At 42.3% G+C, this 21,425-nt stretch overlaps 1 protein-coding gene across 5 annotated transcripts in view; it reads right to left on the reverse strand.

Annotated features, from left to right (window-relative positions):
* The window catches only part of Dnajc6 (DnaJ heat shock protein family (Hsp40) member C6), a 146,061-nt gene that overhangs the window by 19,839 nt on the left and 104,797 nt on the right, over positions 1–21,425 (reverse strand). For all 5 annotated transcript variants that reach the window (XM_076934609.1, XM_034502410.2, XM_034502408.3 and 2 more), the window contains 8 exons: positions 15,921–16,043; positions 11,498–11,631; positions 9,798–9,992; positions 8,536–8,653; positions 6,968–7,047; positions 5,953–6,146; positions 5,766–5,846; positions 3,908–4,342 (listed from right to left, as the gene is read on the reverse strand). In XM_076934609.1, coding sequence (XP_076790724.1) covers positions 3,908–4,342; positions 5,766–5,846; positions 5,953–6,146; positions 6,968–7,047; positions 8,536–8,653; positions 9,798–9,992; positions 11,498–11,631; positions 15,921–16,043 — 1,360 coding nt within the window. The remainder of the gene's footprint in view (positions 1–3,907; positions 4,343–5,765; positions 5,847–5,952; positions 6,147–6,967; positions 7,048–8,535; positions 8,654–9,797; positions 9,993–11,497; positions 11,632–15,920; positions 16,044–21,425) is intronic.

A 21,425-nucleotide genomic window follows, 5' to 3' on the forward strand; every position in this document is an offset into this window, starting at 1 on the left:
GGGAATTAATGGGAAAATACAAGGCAGATGGCACCACTATAAAGAAAAATAACAGAAAACCCCTTCACTGAACTAGGAATGCAGCTCAATTGGTAGAGTATTTGCCTACCATACATGAGGCCTTGGGTTGGATCCCCACCATCACATAAGACTAGGCATGGCGGCACATGCCTACAGTCAGCATTTAGAAGGTAGAGATGGGAAGATGAGAAGTTCACGGTCCTCTTGGACTACTCAGTGAGCTCAAGCTCAGCTTGAGTTACCAAAGACCCATCTCAAAAGAAAAAGACAACCTCACTTAGTAGGCCTTGCTTTGGCACTGTATAAAGTGACCTTCAGCTCACTCGAAAGCTAAAGGCAGAGGAAACCATTTGCAGTGAGTAAAGCTGAGGTCTCAACCATTCTTGAGTCCATGCGATGCAAGAGTTTCTGACTCAGCTTATTGGAACTAGACCAGCAGTCCTCCACCTGTGGGTCCTGGTCCCTTTGGGGCCCTTTCACCCCAAGGTGCCATCTGCTTTTCTGGTGGTCGCCTAAGATTAATTATCAATTAATTATAATTGATAGCAGTAGCAAAACTATAGTTATGAAGTAATGATGAAAAGAATTGTATGGTTGGAGGTCACTAAAACATGAGGAACTGTATTAAAGGGTCGCAGCATTAGAAAAGTTGAAAACCACTGGGCTAGAGAACTAAGTAAGGGAACCAAGAGGTCGGGAAGCCCTGGCTGTCAGCAAGAGTGAATCTTCTTGGGACTATACTGTGTTACAGAGGTGACCTTGGGTGGTCCTCAGCTTCTCCCTGGCAAACAGAAGTGCTATTACCCTCACTCATTCCTGGAGAAACTGAGGTTCAGAAATTTGCTCTTCTTCACCTCCAGGAAGCACTTTAGGCTAGACTCATGTTCAAATTTTCCAGCTCCAAACTCCAGATAACCCCCACAAGCACCAGTCACGAAACACGATGCCAATCACCGAGCTGCATGGAGACAATTGCCCTCTGATTTCTCACTGTTAAGCAAGGAACAAAATCTCCTCAAACTACCTGAAGTGAGACGTCACTTCCAAATCTGTAGGTACCAAGCTGATGACTGCTTGCTTCCTGGAGTGGGGCTGACCCATTCTAGAAATAGAGTCTGAGAACCAAACGAGCGAACAAACACTTCCCGCTGTCACGACGCGACGAGGCATGTGGCTCACAGGATCACAGCTACGGCGTCAGCAGCACAATGCTCTCCCAACATTTGTGGAGTTGCAGTAGCAATGATACCTATACTGTTTCCAGCCATGTAGTCCAGGATGCACATCCCTTACCCCACTTAGTAGCCATGAGACCTCATCCTCTCTGACACAGAACACTGGGGTTTGCAGGGTAGCTTTAGAGGGCAATTGGTAAGCCCACTTGTTTCTAGGTTGAAGCTAATCAATGGAGAAAACATTAAAGACGTCTTAGATTACTGGAGCACTTTTAATAGCACCTTGTTTAAGAAATTCCCTAAAACCAAAGGTGAAGTGTAACTACTATAGATGAAAACTCAGGAGTTAGTCTTTACCACTATGCCCATAAGTAGTATCCTTAAATGAGAAAATTAAGAGGATTTTTTTGTTGTGTTGTTTTGGTTTTGAGCCAGGGCCTCACTTTGTATCCCTGGCTAGCCTGGAACTCGCTATATAGACCAGACTGGCCTGAAAATCACAGAGCTCCACCTGCCTCTGCCTCCCAATTGCTGGGATTAAAGGCGTGTGCTACCACACCTAGCCAAATTAAGTTTTTAAGAAGACCCCCCCCCCCCAGCTAGTTAAGTGTTAGTTCTGTGATTCAAATGCAGACTATTAATTCTAGATTTGGCATTCTTTCTGTTTCTTTTTGGAGGGACAGAACACTGGAGCCACACATCTAGGACTGCCACTAACAGCTGGGTATGCTTGTCAGCATATCTATGATGTCACAGACAGAATTAACTAATGTTGAAGGTGCCTTCTAGCTCTGACCTGAATGCACCAAGCAGCATGGGACATGACAAGTTAAATTATCAAACATCCTTAGGGTGGTTTGTCTTAAAATTCAGCTGTGGAACATTGTGCTATCTTCAATCTTGGGATTTTGTTTCCCTGACAGACCTTTTATATTCATCCTGATGAATCAGAACTGGATGGAAGAAAGCAAAGCATAGAAGAAAGAGTCACAATGTAGGATGCAGGCTCCTGGGTATACATCTAGCCACCACCAACCCAAACTCTGTGATTCTGATTCCCCTTTCTCACAAAAGAGGCATCCAACAGAACTTTGAAAGCCAAGACCAGCCACAAAGCCTCCAGAGAGGGTGAAGGATAAGCATGGGAAAAGGTTCCTATAGCATCTTCCAAGCCTAGATGGCTGAGATTCATCTCTTTATGATTTCTAATGCAGCAGCACCTAGGTTAACAGTGACAGTCACAGAGCTGGTTTGTGCTGGTTATTCAGAAGCTGGAGTCAATCTCTAGTACCCAGCTAGATCACCTTGCAAGTGTTAATGCTATGGCTGACCAGGAAAAGGAAGAGTCACGTCTGTGGTGGTATGACAAGTGAAACTAGTATCTAAGGATCAGACACCCTACAAAGACCAGTCACACTTCTCTCCTCAGACATGCTGCTGGTCTGAGTCCCTCAAGCATATCCTGGTGTATTCAAACACTTGTCTGTATAGCCAGGGTATATCCAGAAAACTAGAATTCAAAGAAAGTATTACAGGAGGTCTGGGGAAAAGCTCTGAGTCCACATGTCAAGTTTGGGCCCTGTCCCCATCCATCCCTAGATGTTTGAAAAAATGCTGCTAATTAAACTCTAAGCCTCCATTTCTGCAACTCTGAAGCGGAGATTATGGTAGCATCTGTCTACTGGATTTTAAAAGAAGCCATGCATATTTAATCATGTATTCCATATCTGGCAAGTGATGGGTACCACATAAATATCAGCTGCTGTAGTAAATAATAACTCGTCTGTCTCCATCTCCAAACAGAAGTAACTAAAGTTGACTCAAGCTTAAGTCCTGAGAAGAGAAAGAGTATGGAGTTAAGCCAGAGGATCAGGATGCCTGCTTCAAGAGAGTGTCTTCTAGATGTAACAGGAAGGCTGCTTCCATGACATCTCAGCGATGTAGCTGACTAAACAAGACCTGCTCAGTGACAGTACCAGGGAGCATGCCAACACAAAGAAAAGTTTACAAAGCCCCACCCCTAGGTGAAGAGCTGTGGATTGAGAGAGTAACTGGTTTCTCCCTCCAGGGACAAGTCCCAGATAGGTTGTGCAATCCTAAGTAGTCAGCCCTGAACACACATGAGCAACACTGCAGGGACTCAGGAGCTTGATGTAGCAATGATGAGAAAGACGAGATTATGAACTTCAGAGGTGAGTGAGAGGGACATGGGAGGAGTTGAAGGAGGGAGGGGGGAAAGGGGGAAATGATGCAAATATAGTATTCATGTATAAAATATTCAAAAAGTACAAATTTAAATAAAAAAGAGTATGGAGTTTAAATACATCCCTATATCTTTCTACCAAGATGGACAATGTTCATAATTTCCTTATGTTTTCCCAAGAAACTTTCAAAAAACAAAACAGAAAAGTTCAGCTTATTAAAATATTTGAGCCGGGCAGTGGTGGCACATGCCTTTGAATCATTTTTGAAAAGAAAGAATCTCTGTAGATGAACATAGGTTTTGTTCACTTGGGAGGCAGAGGCAGGCAAATTTCTGAGTTCTAGGCCAGCCTGGTCTACAGCGTGAGTTCCAGGACAGCCAGGGCTACACAGAGAAACCCTGTCTCAAAAAACCAAAACCAAAACAAAACAACAACAAATTGAATTCTACATGTTTGGCCCATAAGTTATTCCTGAAATCTGAGATAGCAGAGACATAGGAAGATTACCTTCTCCCACTCTTAGGGTTGGCGATGCAGAGGCGGAGGTGGCAGCTCGGCGTGGTGTGGACTGTGCAGACGCAGGTCCACTCGGATGAAACACGTCTTCTACCCTGGCCTGGCCTGCCTGGGCAGGACCTGTGGCACCTCCACCACCAAACAGGTCACTCAGCAGTTCAGAATTACTGGGAGGAGCTGCCAGGGGAGAGAAGTTCGTGCTCACATCAGACCCTTCCAGGCCCAGAAGGTCCACCTCCTCTGGGGGAGGAGGTGCAGCTGGCTCCTGCTGCTTTTTGCCTGGCTTCTTGGCTCCGTGAGGCTTGTCACTGTCTGCATTGCCATGCGGGCTTGAGAGGGTCAGTAGTTCATCATCAGACTGCTCACTTTCCTGATTCACCAGGGCAGCGTGGTCCTCCTCACAGCGTGACTTCTCTGATTTCTGATCTAAAAAAAGGCCAATGTGCAAACAAACGATTACATGACTGACTGCTGGGTCCGGTGAGATTTGCTTTGTGTACATTGTTGCAGAAAGGGGAAATATGCTACTGGTGATATTAAGTAATATATTTTACATACCTTTGCAAAATGGAAAACCCCCAAGCAGATAAGAGAATACATCTGTGTTAAAAACCTATGTTCATCTACAGAGATTCTTTCTTTTCAAAAATGATTTTTGTTTTATGTGTGTGCATGAGTGACTGTATGTGTATGCCTGGACACCATGTGTGTGTTTGGTGCCTCTAGAGGCCAGAAGAGGACATCAGATTTCCTACAATTAGAGTTACAGACAGTCCTCTGTAAAAGCACCATTTCCTCTTAACCACTAAGCCAACTCTCCAGGCCAATACAGAAATTATTTCTCCATACTAACATGGCAGTGGGAAGGTAAGAGTAATGTTATATTAGAAGCCATTGAGCAAGGTAAGGATCAAAAAAGGGGCTAACGATCTATCTGCAAGCTACATCTGCCTGGGCTTCTGAATCTGAAAAGCTTCTGTTCCATTTTTCAAAAGAAACTTCTGTAAACAAACCTTTGGATCCAAAGGAATCATATGAATACTTTTTAACCCAACACTGAAAACATCTACAGACTGTAGGAATGCTATGTTGCATACACACATCAGAGGAATCAAGAAAATGTTACCAAGGCCATCTCTGAAGCTGAATCCCCACCCCTTTCACATATAAAGTTTGAATATTCAATTCTATACCACACTTTGTAGCTAACACCTGCAGACTGCAAAGCAAGCATGGACAGGGCACATTAACTAGGATGCCAATGGCTGTCTCCCCAAGATAGTAACATAAAGTGCTGGGTTGAAAAGGAATCTGGAGATGCCTCCAGGTGTGGGAGAAAATAGCACAGCACTAGAATCCTATGTGGGCTAATGGTTGCTAAAGCAACTAGCAGAGATATGGGCCATCATGACTTCCTTCACCATGCCTGGCCAAGACCCACCCTGCCCTGCTGGAGCTACAGTGCTTGAAACAATGCCCAACTGCATGTCTTTAGAATATCTGCCTGCAGGCAGGAAACCTGAACACTTTGTTAGTCTTTCTGAGTTGTCAAGCATCCTAAAGAGGGATCTTAGAATACATGACGCTTCATCAGTCTTGAAAGATGTGGCCTGGAAACACTGCAAATGAAGAAGGTAGAATTTAGCCTACATTGGCTTTCTGGTCAGTCTGAGCATTCATGGACTTGAAAGCAGGCAAGATGCCAATTTGAAAAACAGAGGAAGGGAAGGGTCTGAAATAAGGGAGAAAGGAACTTTTCATTGAGACTGCTTCAAGAAGAGTTTTAATAGTATCAGACAACCTAATCACTTAATCTTCTAATCATCCTAAGGTAAAGGCTCTGCCATACCTTGCCAACAGAGAGAGGCAAAAAAGCCTCCTTGTCCAAGATTCCTGGCATGGTCTGGAGGGAGATCTGCTGGAGCTTGACCTGCAAGACAAAAGGTCATAGAGTCAACCAAACACAGGAAATAAAACCACCCAGTATGTAAGGCAGAGGCTTCATTCTGAAAACTCTAACCAGCCAAGACCCATACCCCCTAAGGCCAGAGTATCCTGATGTTCCTGCTGAGAGGAGAAGAGGATGCTGGGGTTCACATCTTTTGTGCAGTAGTGCTCCCATGGCGGAGTTAAGTCGATCACTTTGTCTTGGGGCTGTACTTCTATATCCAGTGTCACTTGGAACAGCTGAGGATATTTTTCTGGTACATCACATGCATCCAACTCAGGCCTAGTGGAAAGAAAAACAGCAGCACAAACACTGCAATCAGCAGGATGCTCAACACAGGACCCAGCTCAAGCTGTCTTGAGTTCTGCTTGAAATTCACTTCCAGGTTGACTCTGGTACTAACTAGATATTACTTTGCTATGCCTCAGTTTCCTTATAAACAGAAAACAGAAGAATAACACTTCTTCAAATTGTTGGACTACTATGGAACATATTAATAAAAGCACCGTGAGAAGCAGAGTTTATACATCTATCTGGCTAGTATGCACTGGCATAGCTAAATGGGTCATCAAAATAGTGAAACAGGTCTAAAGCCACTTTCTGAGCCTGAATCTCTTCATAGCTTCCTGTCTCTTAGCTCCAGTAACCATCCCCAACACCCCAGATTCAGCCACACCCTGAGATCCATAGCCACATTATGTTTTGGCATCTGCAGGTCCATATTCAGTGCAGCTGGGTTCCCCAGACCTTCTTTTGGTACTATTGCCAGCCACACCTTGTGAGGGGTCACTGCTTATGCCATCTCAGGAATTAAACTATGCCTGTTGGGGATAGCTATCCACAAACACACAGGAGCAAGGTCATAATCCTCTGTTCCCTAACATGGAATGTTAGATCTTTCTAGTTAACTCGTTGATCCATTTGCTCTTCTTAAGACCAACCATACTCAATGGAAAGATTTCAAACACATGTAGCCTCTCTAAGTGGTGAAGTCACAGTCAACAGCCCACATCTCAGGACTCTGGAGACAACAGCATGCTATTGCAGACACTTAGGGCTTTCCTGCCATGCTGGTATGGACCTCAGGTCCACACAGAACTTACTTGGTGAACTTTAAAACTGTTGTGTCCAGTGGTATAAATCCAGAATGAAACTGGAGCTGAAATATCTGTGTGTTGGTCACCTAAAAATATGTGCAAGAAGCATAATCAGTAGAAGAAAAGAGTCTACATCGAAGATTGTGTCTGTACCTTCTGTTGCCTTTTTTCTGATTCTTTGTAGACTATACATATTAAATGACCTCCCGGGTTCATTTCTAGCTTCTCTCCATAAGAACAAGCCATTTCCTTAACCATTGATGTCCTGTGCTCTTCTGTATTCTTTCTTTCCAGGGACTCCTGCTCCAACCTGACAGACTTATCCTTCAAGGCCCACCTCCATAGTCTGTATGGCCACCACATAATACTGTTGCAGTGATAGTGCCCTGTCTGTCCTCTGATACAGCACAGTGGATATTTGTATGTTTGACTTACCCCCTCTAGGGTCAGTTCTGTAAATCTAAGAATACAATCCTACTTTATGTTAATCCAAAACATTTAGCCAGGTGGTGGTGGCGCACGCTTTTAATCCCAGCACTTGGGAGGCAGAGGCAGGCAGATTTCTGAGTTCTAGGCCAGCCTGGTCTACAGAGTGAGTTCCAGGACAGCCAGGGCTACACAGAAAAACCGTCTCGAAAAACAAAAAAACAAAACAAAAAAACAAAAACAAAAACAAAACAAAACAAAAAAAAAAACACCTAGGCAATAGAAGTAATGTATGCTCTTAGCAAATATTTGATTAATTAAGATATAATTGCTTGCAACATCTTTCTCAATAGCCAAAGAGTAGAAATAATGTAAATACTGAGAGTTAATAAATGTGGTATATCCATTCAGTGAAAGTTGCTTAACTATATATAGGAATGGAATACTGTTACATGCTAAAACACAAATAAACCCCTAACCTATTACATTGAGTAAAAATGCCAGCCATAGGAGACCACATATTATATGATTCCATTTATATAAATGTTCCCATATAACCAAGTCTATAAAAACAGGAAAAAAGACTCTTGGAAGTCAGGAGATGAGGAAGGACGTGGGGATGGTGAACAACTACTGGTGAGCACAAGGGGTTTTTTTAGTGGTGAAGAAAACATTTTTTAAATAAGATAATTCTAATAGTAACAACACCCTTCATATACACTAAAATCACATAGGATTTGGGGAAGGCATTCTGGGAATTGAACTCAGGCCATGATAGTTGGTGGCAAGGACTTTTACCTACTGAACCATCTTTTGGGGAAAGATGTTTAACTATACTCATACTTAGTTGAAAGCTCTCATGTTATAGTGATCCCCTAACCACAGCACTGAAAAAAAAAAGACTCAGATTCTCAAGAACATGGCTTGCTGAAAGTTATGATGCAAGCAAGTCTCCCCAGGACTATGTGTAAGTCACAACCTGCCTCAATCTCCATTCCCTCCCACAGCGAGATGAAGAAGACTAACATCAGCAAGCTTGCTCTTTTTCACATGTCAGTCAAGCCCAAAGTGATACAGAGAAAAGACCCAGTAATATTCACATTACAAACTCAGGTGAGCTCACAGTCCAAGTCCTCCTGAAGGCTTACCTTAGCCTGCAGCCGGCTCCCGATGGTTGACCGCAAGTGGTACATGGAAACAATGACGTCACCTTGGACTGTGATGTTCAGAGGGATGAAGATTTTCCCATCTTGGACACGGTATTCTCTTTAAATGGAGATCAGAAGAGACCATGAGAGTGTCCAGTCTGGTTCAATCACAGACACAGGAATACTCCTCTATGGCTCTAAAGGACCTGCTCAACCAGACTTGGACAAAGAAGCTCCTTCCTATTTTGTACAAAGGTAGGAATGCAGCCAGTGTGGACTGGCTGCAGACTGTTTCTGGGCTGGTAGAGCATAGACACAACAATGTAGGCCTTCTCTCTCTGTCCAATCTGGATGTTTAGACACATCTTGTTTCCCTCAAACAGCCATGCCCCATACAGTCACCTTTTCCTGACTTTAACAGTGAATTCCAACCAAGGTCAGAACAGAAACAAAAATGTCATACTCTCTGGGAGTCTAGACCACTGACTCCTAAATTAACCTATTGCCAACTAAGTTTTCGTTGTGTTACCCGACACCCCCTTATCTCCTAAAACCCAAGAACCTCCCACTGGTGCCTGTTTATCTTTGTAGATACTTACTATAAGTACTTTTAAGTACATCATCTTTATAACAGTTTGAATGAAAATGGCCCCCATAGGCTCATATATTTCAGTAGTTTGGTTCCTCAGTTGGTAGAACTGTTTGGGAAGGGTTAAGAGGTGTGGACTTTTTGAAGGAAGTGTTACTAGAGGTGGGCTTAAGGCTTCAAAATCCCACACCACTCTTACTTAGCTCTTTCTGCCTCCTGGTCATTGTGTCAAGATGTAAGCTCTCGGCTACTGCACTGGTACCATGCCTGCCTGAGTGTTCCCATTCGTCCCACATATGGTCATGGACTCATCCTCTGAAACTGTAAGTTCCCAATAAATCTTTTCCCTATAAGTTGCCTTGGTCATAGTGTCTTATCACATCAATTTAAAAGTAACTAAAACAATCATCTACCCAAATCACAAGAAACTCCTTTTCAAATATGCAGGTCTTCTGTGCCCTCCCCACTCCCCTCATCTGGACACCTCAAACACTGTCCTTTAGAACACAGTACCACCGTGTATAAAGGAGACAAATCCTTGGATTAGCTGCACTCATTGTTGGTTAAACATATGTTGAGATTTAAAAAAAAAAAATCACCCATCACAGAGATAAGCAGGATTCTAATTCATGCAGGAATTAAATATGTGAGAAGAGAAAACATTGTAACTTACTTCATTCGTTCAAAGTCTGTGCATGTTGAATATATTTTAGTTTCTCCGATCAGCACGTCACAGTAAGGGCGACACCCATTTCTCTGTTTATTAAAGAAGGGAATTGGGCTGACGGTGATTGCCTTGATCGTGAGCGGCTTGAAGTGAGGGCGGTAGGGCTTATCTGCGAGTAGGTCACACATGTAGCCTAAGTACCTGAAACAGAAGACTGCCATTGTATGAGCTCGTCACAGCAGGAGGATTGAAAGCTTCTGCAGTGAAGTTTGTCCTTGCAAATTAAATTGCAACAGAAATGTACTCTGCACGTTCCTAACATTAGCTACCACAGGGAAATGCAAACAATTAGGACAGCTTGTCTATCAGGGCTGGGGCCATGGCTCAGTGGGTGTGACCACCAGCTGCTCTCAAAGAGGACCCAGGTTTGGTTCCCAGCACTCATCTGGTTGCTCATCCAGTTTGTAACTTCAGTTACAAGTGGGTCTGACACCTTTTTTTTTTTTTTTCTGGCCTCACAGGCACCAGGCATGTATGTGTAGTATTTACATACATGTAGGCAAAACATTCAAATACACAGCATAAAAATACGTAAATCTTGTTTTAAATGAGAGAGAGAGAGCTTGTTTCCACTGACATGCTGAGCTAACAGCAGGGTGTGTACTCAGTCAAAAGCTTGTGGGAATGATTCCCTAGCCTGATATTTGAGCATCTATTTCTATTAAATCTAGCAGATTAAGCATGTCAGAAAAAGGCAGAGTTGGATAAACTTTAGAATCTATTATTGGGATTTTTATCCAAAGATATAAGAATATGAAATTTAAGTAAAAATGGAAAAACTAATTATAACTCTAGGAAAGAAAATTAATCAGCTATCTTTTCTTTTAAAGCCCATTTTACATTTTCTATTTTAACCTATATTGATTGCAGTCTTATATCTCAGTCATAATAAAAATTAAGCTTTAATTTTTATTTTTATTCTCTCTTTATTTTTGCATTTCCATACAATAATCACCAGTGTATTTTTTTCCCTTTGTTTCCCTGGCTGTCTCGGAATTTGCTCTGTAGACCAGGCTGGTCTCACACTTATAAAGATCCCCCTGCCTCAGGCTCCCAAGTGCTGGGATTAAAAGTGTGTGCCACCATGCCCAACCACCAACACATCTTAATAAAGACCTACAACATGAAACTGAAAGGCACTGGGAGCTGGGCTGGAGAGAATGGTTAAGCCATGTTCTGTGGGTTTTCAGACTGGTGCTTAGCACAGCACAGCCTTGGTTCAGTTCTCACTCATGTTTCCTCTCCCTTTAAATGAAGAAAGCAGGACAGGATGTAGTGGTGGCACACCCTTTAATCCAGGCACTCAGGAGGCAGTGGCAGACAGATCTCAGTGAGTTTGAAGTCAGCCTTGTCTACAGAGTGAGTTAAAGAACAGCCAGGTTTATGTACAGAAAAACCCTGTCTCAAAAAAAAAAGTAGACTTAGGTATTCTTTAAAATTCCCTTTAGTTTTAAAATCACAGACTTTCAAATGAAGGTTCATGAACGTGTGTGAAAACCCAATGTTCTAATCCATTTTAATTGTCATCATAGTTCAGGATAACACCAACCAATTAGAATCTAAAAAAGAAAGCTCCCATGGGGCCGACCTTCCACAGCACTGGGTACTACATAAACCACGCATGTGCCACCCCTCCATCACTGTACCTCCTGTGGGACGGAGACAGTCCAATTCCTGGTCGCTTTGCGTAGAGTAATCGAACAGCAGGGCCAGGGGTAGAGTAGAGATTACAGAAAATGAACATAGCACCAACCAGAATTGACGACGCAGCCCGTCCATCCTGTCAAGGAAGACCCATAAACTTGTCAGAAACATGGATTGCAGGGAAAGCCTGCTCGCAGAGAAGAGAGAGAACAGAGGGAAGCCTCCTAATGGCGGGTTCCTTTCACTTCAGAATTGTCCATTTCAAAACCAAAAATCTGTCACTGCTGTGAAATCACAAAGCAACAAGGAAAGACTTTTATAAGACTGACTCTAAAATTACCCAAGAAGCTCAGGAAAACAAATTCCACTTGTATATATTTGCTGAGAAATAGCTGGTGGTCCTGAGTGATATAAGAAAGCAAGCAGAAGCCAGAAAGCCAGGCAGGAAAGAGCGCCTTCCATGGCCTCTGCATCCACTCATGACTCCAGGCAGGAAAGAGCGCCTTCCATGACCTCTGCATCCACTCATGACTCCAGGTTCCCGCCCTGTTCCAGTTCCTGCCTTGACTTCCCTCAGTGATGGACTGTGATATGGAACTGACTGTAATTAGAAATCAACCCTTTCCTCCCCAAGTTCATCATGGTGTTTTATCACAGCAGTACAAACTCTAAGGCAGGAAGTTATGTTTCATTATTTTAGATCTACTTACATGTTCATCCTATGTTTCACATTGTTTGTTAAACAACCAAACAATTTTTGTTTCAAAACACTTGTGTGTGAGTGTGCACATGCGCTCACATGTACACATGCACATACAGGGGCCTACAGAGGTCAGAAGAGGTCCAGGTGCCCGGGGCTAGTTATAGACTGTTGTGATGTGAGTGCTTAGAGCAACCTGAGCCATCTCTCCAGCTCATTATAAGAACTTTAAAATCCAGGTTCAATCTGGGGTCATCCCAATTCTGAGAGAACTGATAAAGCTTGCTTTCCGTATCTTCCTCAACGCTGAGGATTCTTTTTAAAACATAACCAAACGAACCTTTCACCCATGAGGATGTTGATCTATGATTCATCCAACACTCCAAGCAGAGATTGAGCCATAACCCAACTAAAAAAATCAAATAACCCATCCCTGCCTACTCCATCTTAACCACAAGAAATTTGGAAATCTCAAGCAGGAACCCCATAAACTTTCCCAGTTAGTCTACTTGCCTCACTGTAAAATGTCTCCTTGCTGTGATCCTTATGCTCAGCTGAACCTGTGGGCCTCTTTTTTCCCCTAAGATCTTTATCTGTAATAATTCATTTGACTTATTCCTGAGGACCCACAGATGACAGGGATCCATAGCTATTTCTCCAAGTGCTGTCAGCAACTTATCATAGAAGTTAGGTCCTGAGAATGGGCTAATTTGGGGGCACCGCAAGCCTACTACCTCAATACCTGCCAACTTCAGCTCATCAGCTGTCCCTGCTATCCTGACACTCATCCCCTGCACGTTCCTTATTCGTCATTCTTTCTAGAACTAGCCTCCTTGCCATTCTTAATTATAAGTCTTAGAGGTGTGTCTGCTCATTTTATCTATCACACGGGCCTTTTTTTAAGCTTTATTTTTTATTAAAGGACTGGTATATGCTCATTATTTTAAATAAATCTATGATATACACAGGAGGGCACTGAAGGGCTAGAGCATAGCTCCCGTTCCTCTTTCCTGACTTGTCAAGGCCATCGGACTCACTCATGCATGGCCTTTGTAAGTGATGCTAAGAACATCCTGACAGACAGCAGTTCGTAGCCAATCTCTTTTTCTTCCTCTTTATGTAGTTTTCACCTCTCTCCCTTCCTGTTTACTTATACCTCACGTCCTTGGAACTGTCTTAATTTAAGTTCAACAAGAAATGGCACTAATTGGAAAGATGATGGCTCTGCTTCCAAACACAGCTGTTGATGCTGCCTGGGAAGATTCCATGCCTCGGGAAGAAAGAAGTCCATGCCTCAGGGAATCAGGGGAATACTCTGAGAGTCATAGCTGCCATAACTGTCCAGCAGTTTCTGTAATAGGGGCCAGACTGCAGCCCGAGCTTTTCAGAAAGGTGGCATCTGGCCTGCACCTTCTCTAGGCACTCATGATTGGCCTCTGACATTCTCAATGCGGCTTCAGCGTGATCACACTGGTAGGATGCTTGAGCTGCAACAAAGTCCAGCCAAGACAGGATATCCACTGAGCCATCTCTCCAGGCTTTCATGGCATCTTTTTAAAAAGCTTATTATTTTTATATGCACAGATGTTTTACCTAAATATATATTTGTGTGCCACATGCATAACTGGTACCTAAGTCAGAAGAGGATGTTGTATCCTGGGAGATATAGTTACAAGCAATTGTAAGCTATCAGACATGGGTTCTGAGAAATGAACTTGGGTCCTCTGTAGGAACAGCAAGTACTCCTAGTCACTGAGACACCTCTCTGGACCCCTTTCGTGGCTTTCTAGAGCTTGCACATGATGACAGAAAGCCAGAGTGGTTTAAGGTGACCAACAGTTCATAGTAAGTATGCTTTTACTTTGGATTGTAGTGAGCATGGCAATCAAATCCCCAGATGAATCCACAAAGCCTTGAAATTTTTTTCTTTCTTTTTTAAAAATTCATTTATTTTTATCTTACGTGCATTGGTGTTTTGCCTATATGTATGTCTGTGTAGGTGTCAGATCATGTAGTTACGGACAGATGTAAGCTGACATGTGGGTGATGGGAATTGAACCTGGGTCCTCTGGAAGAACAGTTAATGCTCTTACCCATGGAGCTATTCCAGCAAGCCTTGAATTTTTGAGTTGTGACTGTAATATGAGAGCTGTAAAGCCTCTAACCTCTCTAAACTTTTGATTGATTGATTGATTGATTGATTGATTGATTTTCAAGACAGGGTTTCTCTGAAACTAGCTGACCTCAAATTCACAATGATCCACCTGCCTCTGCTTCACAAGCGGAGGCTTCCATCACCAGTGCCTGGCTCCATCTCTCTAAACTTTTAGAAAAAAATTTAAGTAAAAATCCTCATTACACTTAAAGCTGCCTAGGCCTAAAAGCAAGCTGTTCTTCAGGGGATGGAAAGTACCCCTGAAAGGCAAGCCCTGCCCCATGACATTTAACATAGATGGTCCATGAAACTACCTACGGGGGTCGGGGGGGGGGGATAAATGTCACTTTCTCAACACAAATAGTTGAGAAAATTAAATACATTTGATTCATTTTATCCATCTGACCCTACATGTTTACCAATACCAAGTGTTTTGTATTCTTGCTAAGAATTTGGGAGTTGAAACAGAAATATAAAACACATCTAGCTGTCTTCTCTGTTCTAGCCAGCTAGCTCTTAAGGAGGGGAAAGTCAACCTGGGGGCCCTCAGAGCAAAACAAAAGGATGAACTGCATCACAAATGGACTGACGTTTGAAGACAGAACGATTACCAGTGCTTATGCTTGACTCTGTGTGTTCATGTACACAGCCACTTGCTCAGATCTTTTGTGTCAAAGTTCAATGGCAGTTTCTTTCTACATGAAGACAGTCCAGTGGGAAATGGACAAGGAACGGGATTGGGGGTAGGGGGTGATGCCGTGCATTAAATACCACATGCGATGTTTAGACGCACAGTGGAAATGTCTGTGCTATGAAAAATATTCAAGAGTTGGAAGGATTTTGCTGAGTTGAGTTTTAAGGAACAGGTACAAGGCCTGAGAGGAAGGGCTGGGGAAGGGGCTGCAGGAAACTCAAGCTAAAGACCTATCCATCCCTTCAGAATCATTTGGAGATACAGCTGGTCCATGAAACAACTTACATGGAGATAAATGTCACTTTTTCTTGTTTTTGTTTAAACACAAATAGTCAAGAAAATTAAATACATTTATATCTATTTTATTCGTACAAAGCTTAGTGAATTTTTACCTGTGTACCCACAATTCTTTTCCTGCCTCTTTTATGACATGCAGCACATTTTAGAAACCTTGTATTAATTAGCCTGTGAACACAGACCTCTCCCACTCTTACTCAAACATCAAGCCAATCATAAAGTCAGGTACTGTGGTCACACCTGTAATCCCATCACTTGGGAAACTGAGACAGGGGGATTGCCATAAATTCAGGATCTGCCTGGACTACACAGTATAAATTCATCTCAAAACAAAATAAAACACCACAAAGAATAATAAATTCTTCCTTTAGGGGACTGGAGGAGGGGGGAGGCCAAAAATAAGGAGATAGGTTTTAACATTAGTACAGCATTTCTTCTCTTCCATCATTTTCCTGGCATTGCTTTACCTCTAAGCAGACTCTCAGTAAACGCTGCTAAGCTCAGGGGTTACCCTTCTGGACACAGCTGGGTTCATATTTCACCAAACTCCCACCAGCAGAAGAAACAAAGATCACTCACCAAGCAGTGGACAACACAGACGTTTTTGGGATTCTGTAGCAGCCAGTTATACATATTCCGACACACAGCAAACAGGTTGTGTAGACTTGGGGCCTGCCTGATGGGCCAACTGCACTCTGAGACCTAAGGGAAAGAAGAAAAAAAAATTAATCCTCCCATTGGTTTATCTCTATAAGCACATATCATCACATCGAACTTCTGGAAGTGGTGTCCTGTCATCTTTCCACGTATGGAACAGGATCTAAATGCAGAAAGGCAAACTTGATGCAATAATTTGTTAAGATGGCTATAATCACAAATTACACCAACCTTCTAGAACTGGCAATGTGTCACCCTTTGATACAAACAAGCAGAGGTAGAAAAGTGGTCTAAATACAGAAAAAGGAAGAGCTTCACATATATAGGGTTTCAGTACATAGCCCAGGCTAACCTCAAATCCACTATCTTCCTGCCTCAGCCTCCTGAGAAATAGGATTACAGGTGGGATAGCTTGGCTTAATATAGCAGGAGTTTTGTTTGTTTGTTTGTTTGTTTGGTTAGTTAGTTGGTTGGTTGTTTTCTTTTGTTTTAATTAAAAAACTTCTTTCTGCTGTTAGAAATATGCTTTAAATTGACTAGATCATTTATGCTAATGCTTGGATTTTTTAATTGCCTTAATTAGCACAAAATTCAGTTTCTAGTCCACTTCTTCTAGATACTTCTTGTAAACTCTGTGGTCTCTATTTATATCTCAGCTCTCCTGATGACATGAGAAGTCCTGCAGAGGGAGTCAGGGGTGGCTTATGTGTCTTTAGTTTTCTCTGCAGGACAACCATTTCCCACCTTCCTTTAGTATATGTATTTGACAGATTAGAGACCCACTATGACACTGCTTGTCTTCATCTGTTTAACAATCAAAAAAGTTAAGTATTGATTAGATGAAAATTTTGATCATGAGAAAATTGACACTCAGAGGTGAGTTATTTGCATAGCACACTGCTAAGCCCAGGTCTTTCGAGCATTATCCATTAGCTTTGGCAGCACTGGCTGGATGACCAATTGCTACACTGTGCAGGGCACATGCCCTGACTGACTACATTTATACTTGGATAGACTTTATATCTTTAACCCTTTCTCTCCTCATAAAATGTGGTAGATTGGACCTCCTTCCATAGCTGTCTGTATTATAGGAGAACCAACTGCCAGGGCTTAGTTTGATTCTGACACACACAAACTGACCAAAAATGTTAGAAGTTATCATTATTTAACTAAGGCATTGCCAGTGCAAAGCTCTGAGGTCATACTGAAAATACTGAACCCATGAGGTAAGAGTATGAGTGAAGGGTAGACTGAGGAAGGAGGCCTTAGGAAGAAGATTGGGGAGGTAGGTAAAGTGTTTGCAGGCAAGAATGAAGACCAGAATTTGGATCCCTAAAACCCACAAAACTACTGATTAGGCATTGTAGCACTCACTCAGGAGACAAAGCCCATGGGTCAGTTAGCCAATAAGCTTCCAGTTCGTCAAGAGACCCTTCACCAATAAATAAAGTGGAGAAGGACTGAAGTAGACAATGACACACCTCCCCATACATACGAAACCAAGAGAAGGAGGAGGAAGAGGAGGAGGAGGAGGAAGAAGAGGAGGAGGTAGAAGAGGAAGAGGAAGAAGAGGAGGAGGAGGAAGAAGAAGAAGAGGAGGAAGAGGAGGAAGAAGGAGGCTATTTGAAGAGATCTCTTCCCAAATCAAATCTCCATTCTTCCAATAGAAGGAAGCAAAGGAACCAGTTGAGGGACTGGTAAGGTGTTGGGGACACAAAGGAAAAGATGGTGGTGGCTTAGCTGAATGATACTGGGGTACAAACACGCCTCAGCAACTCAGGAGTCTCAGTAAGCGTTCAAGTGACTACAGTGCCTGTGTGCACTGGAGTGCACTTAACGGACCTGTTAAGGGTGACATCCATGTTTGTGGCTTGAGTGACCAGGTGGATAGAAACAAAGAAATGATGTCATCAAGTTGCACTGTGTGGTACAAAATACCAGGGTGGTGGGGAAAAAAGGGATGATGTCATCAAGGTGCTCTGCATGGTACAAAATACCTGGCTAAGAAAACTCAAATACCTCCAACTCTCTATGCTAGCACTGGGGGAAGGAAGGTAGGAGGAATCTCATTGGTTGGCCCTTTCCTAATCACCAGATAGTACTAATAAAAATAAAAATGAGGAATTACCTATGTGTACTGACCTCAGAAAGCAAAGGTTGTAATTCCCTATCTGGTCTACTGGAGCTGCTTTTTCTATGTCACAATGTCACAATGACTAGGTGATTAGGACTTTCCAGGTTACCCATTTTTCTATACCCTTGAGAATGGCAAGTATAGCATGTTAAACAAAGCACAAGAAATGCTTTGCATAAGTACCAAAGGGTCCAGGAGGTACCAGCTCAGGCCTGTCAGACTGAATTCCATAGTGTCTAAACCCTTCTACCCAACACAAGTCAGAGCTATCCAGGCTACTGTGTACTTCCCAAGTCTGCTCCCCACTGATGTTTTCTCAAAAATAGAAAGGACTTACAAAATAAAACAGTTGAAAAATTAGGAAAATGGATTTTGTTGCAGGGATTATACAATACCGATCTGTAGATGCTGCTTCCTGTTGGTGGTGTTTCTCTTGGAAAACTTTGTTACCCTTTGGAAGCCCAATTTTATGTGTTCTCTTATCTCTGAGTCTCTGACACTCACAGAAAGAACCAATCGCCTTTGTATCCATACCCTGGTCTGTTTTCATCTGTTCCAGTTATTATTAGTAAAATGGCATAGTTAAAGATTCAGGATTTTTTTTAAAGATTTATCTATTTTAGATATATGAGTACAGTATAGCTGTCTTCAGACACACCAGGAGATGGCATCTGATCCCATTACAGATGGTTGTGAGCTACCATGTGATTCCTGAGAACTGAACTCAGGACCTCTGGAAGAGCAGTCAGTGCTCTTAACCACTGAACCATCTCTCCAGCCCTCAAGATGGTTTTTATGTTGCAGTTTCCATGACAATGTACACTAACTTTCCCAAGCTTCCATTCTCTTGGATGTTGAGTGTAAGTTGAGTATTAGAAGGTTGTCATTGAGATTAGATCATGCTTAGTGTCAGCTGTATTGAATTGACTGTTCTGTCTCCCTCCCTGGCTACTGGGTTCCATGAGAAAAGAAAGCGCAATGTCTCCCTTTTGTAACCTCAAAGTTGGGTGTATATGTCTTAGGTGGGTAGGTGCTGAATGAATGAATGGTGAATAAAAACTAAAGGAATAAATCCCACTTTGCAATCTCTTTTTGCAATAGGATTTGTTTAATATCTTATTCAAAGATTTATTGCATTTTTATTTATGAATATGTTATATGTACATTATGTGTGGATACACACAGATGTCAGAAGAGGGCATAAGATTCCTCAGAGCCAGGGTTGCAAGAAGTTCTGAGCTGTCTGTCCCACATGGGTGCTGGGAGCTAAACCCTCAGTTCTTTAACACTGAGCTCTTAAAGGCTTAGCCATCTCACCAGCCTCGACACGTATATCCTTGAGAAAGGACAGGCAGACCAAATTTGTTGGAATTTTTTTTTAGATTATAGCAGAGTGAAAATACAAAAAATTTTCTTCTGGGGTAAAATTTTTAAAGCATTTAAAAACTGTATGCGAACCACCTACATACCGCATGTCAATATCTGAAATGAGTCTCATCTAAAAGCTGGCTAAATTGTTCTTAGCACAATAGGCTAACAGTTCTAAAATCATTAATTCAATCAAGGAAATAATATTAATTTAAAATACTCCATAATTATATCTTTACTTGATATGTAATTACATGGCACTAGGCAAACATATAATTAGACTTTTTTTTTAAGTACTCTGTCTAGAGTAGGAAAAACAGTAAGCCATAAACACCCCCACCATCATCAAATTAAGAATCTTATCAGTGCCAGTTTTCTGTGATTCTCTAGGTCACATGCTATACAACTTGTATGATCCTAGGCTGGGTGACACTATTACCCCATCTCCAACCTCCATGAATGCTGTTGGAGTCACTGAGTATCAGAGACTACTATGGCAGTCACAGGCCCACCGTAATACTGGAAGAGGCCAAGACAACTGCAGGGCTGGAGATGGACACCACCAATCTTGATCTTCCTAGTCTAAGCTGTGTGCTAAGCATAAGAACCAACAGTGTATCGGAGAGTCAGGCTGGCCCACCCTGCCTGGTGTTTCCTGATTTGTACACTGATGGAAGACAGATATTTCAGTCACCAACTGTGATATTCTATTATTACCACTGTTAATCTTTGTCACCATTTACTACTGGGTGCTTAGTCAGGCATTATTAATCAAATTTATCAAAATTACTGTTAATTTATACAGCTTTAAAACCACGGAAGTTCACCATGATACAGAAGAAAAAAAAAAAAAACTCTCAGAAAAGTAAAAGCTTGCTGATACAACCTATCTTCATCACTATGATCTATACCCCAAACATTCAACCACAAAAATCTAAGGGGACATGACAGAGTTCAAGTTCCACAGAAACAGAACTAGACTCCATGAGTCTGTTAGTAACATCAGTCCTAGGGTACACTATTTCCAATACTGTACAGTCACTGATGGGAAAATCTACCTACATTTCGTAGCAGACCTAGCCCTTCACTAAGCTGGAAGGAGGAAGGCATGGTTCTAGTCCTCATTTCCCGGAGCATAAGGACTAAGAAGACAGATTGTCTCAGTATGTGACAAATGAGCTGCCAATCAGTTCACAGTCAGTGCTGGGAGAGGAAGGCAACTCTATTTGGAAAGAGATGTACCGAATCAAAACCAGAGCTGAAGGGAACACTGGGATTTGGGGACTGCCTTCTCATACATAACTAAGGGTTGAGAGACACAGGTACGTGGGTCCAGCTCTATTTTGGCCAGCTCTGCTGGGACTCTCAGGGAAGGGTTAAGGAAGGATTAAGGATACTATATAATCTGTAGTAGGGGAGAGAATTGCAGAAGTCTAGGGTATATGAACTCTCCCACTTAGTGAAAAAAGACCAGTAAAGGAAAGGGTGGCCAGCCTAGAGCTCAGATGGCTTTTTATGGAGAATACATAGTTTATGCAAAGCTACTGTGTGTGTGTGTGTGTGTGTGTGTGTGTGTGTGTGTGTGTGTGTGTGTGTGTGTGTGTGACTGTGTCTAAGTGTATGTGTGTATGTGTATATAAGAGAGGGTGTGTATGTAAATATATATATATACACATGTATAAATATATACATGTATATGTATATATATGTGTGTGTGTGTGTGTGTGTGTGTGTGTGTGTGTGTGTGTGTGTGTGTGTGATTTGTAGATCCCTGATTGGCATAGAAGCCCTAGTAATGAAGGACAGTAAATAACTAAGCTAGAGAGGTGAAAGTCCATCATGGTGAACCTTATAAGACATACTCTGCCTTTGCCATGAAGAGAAATGACACCACTTCTTTCATTTACATTGTGTGTCCCTCTCTC

This window comes from Arvicanthis niloticus, chromosome 5 (assembly GCF_011762505.2).
Source record: "Arvicanthis niloticus isolate mArvNil1 chromosome 5, mArvNil1.pat.X, whole genome shotgun sequence".
Classification (NCBI taxonomy): Eukaryota; Metazoa; Chordata; class Mammalia; order Rodentia; family Muridae; genus Arvicanthis; species Arvicanthis niloticus.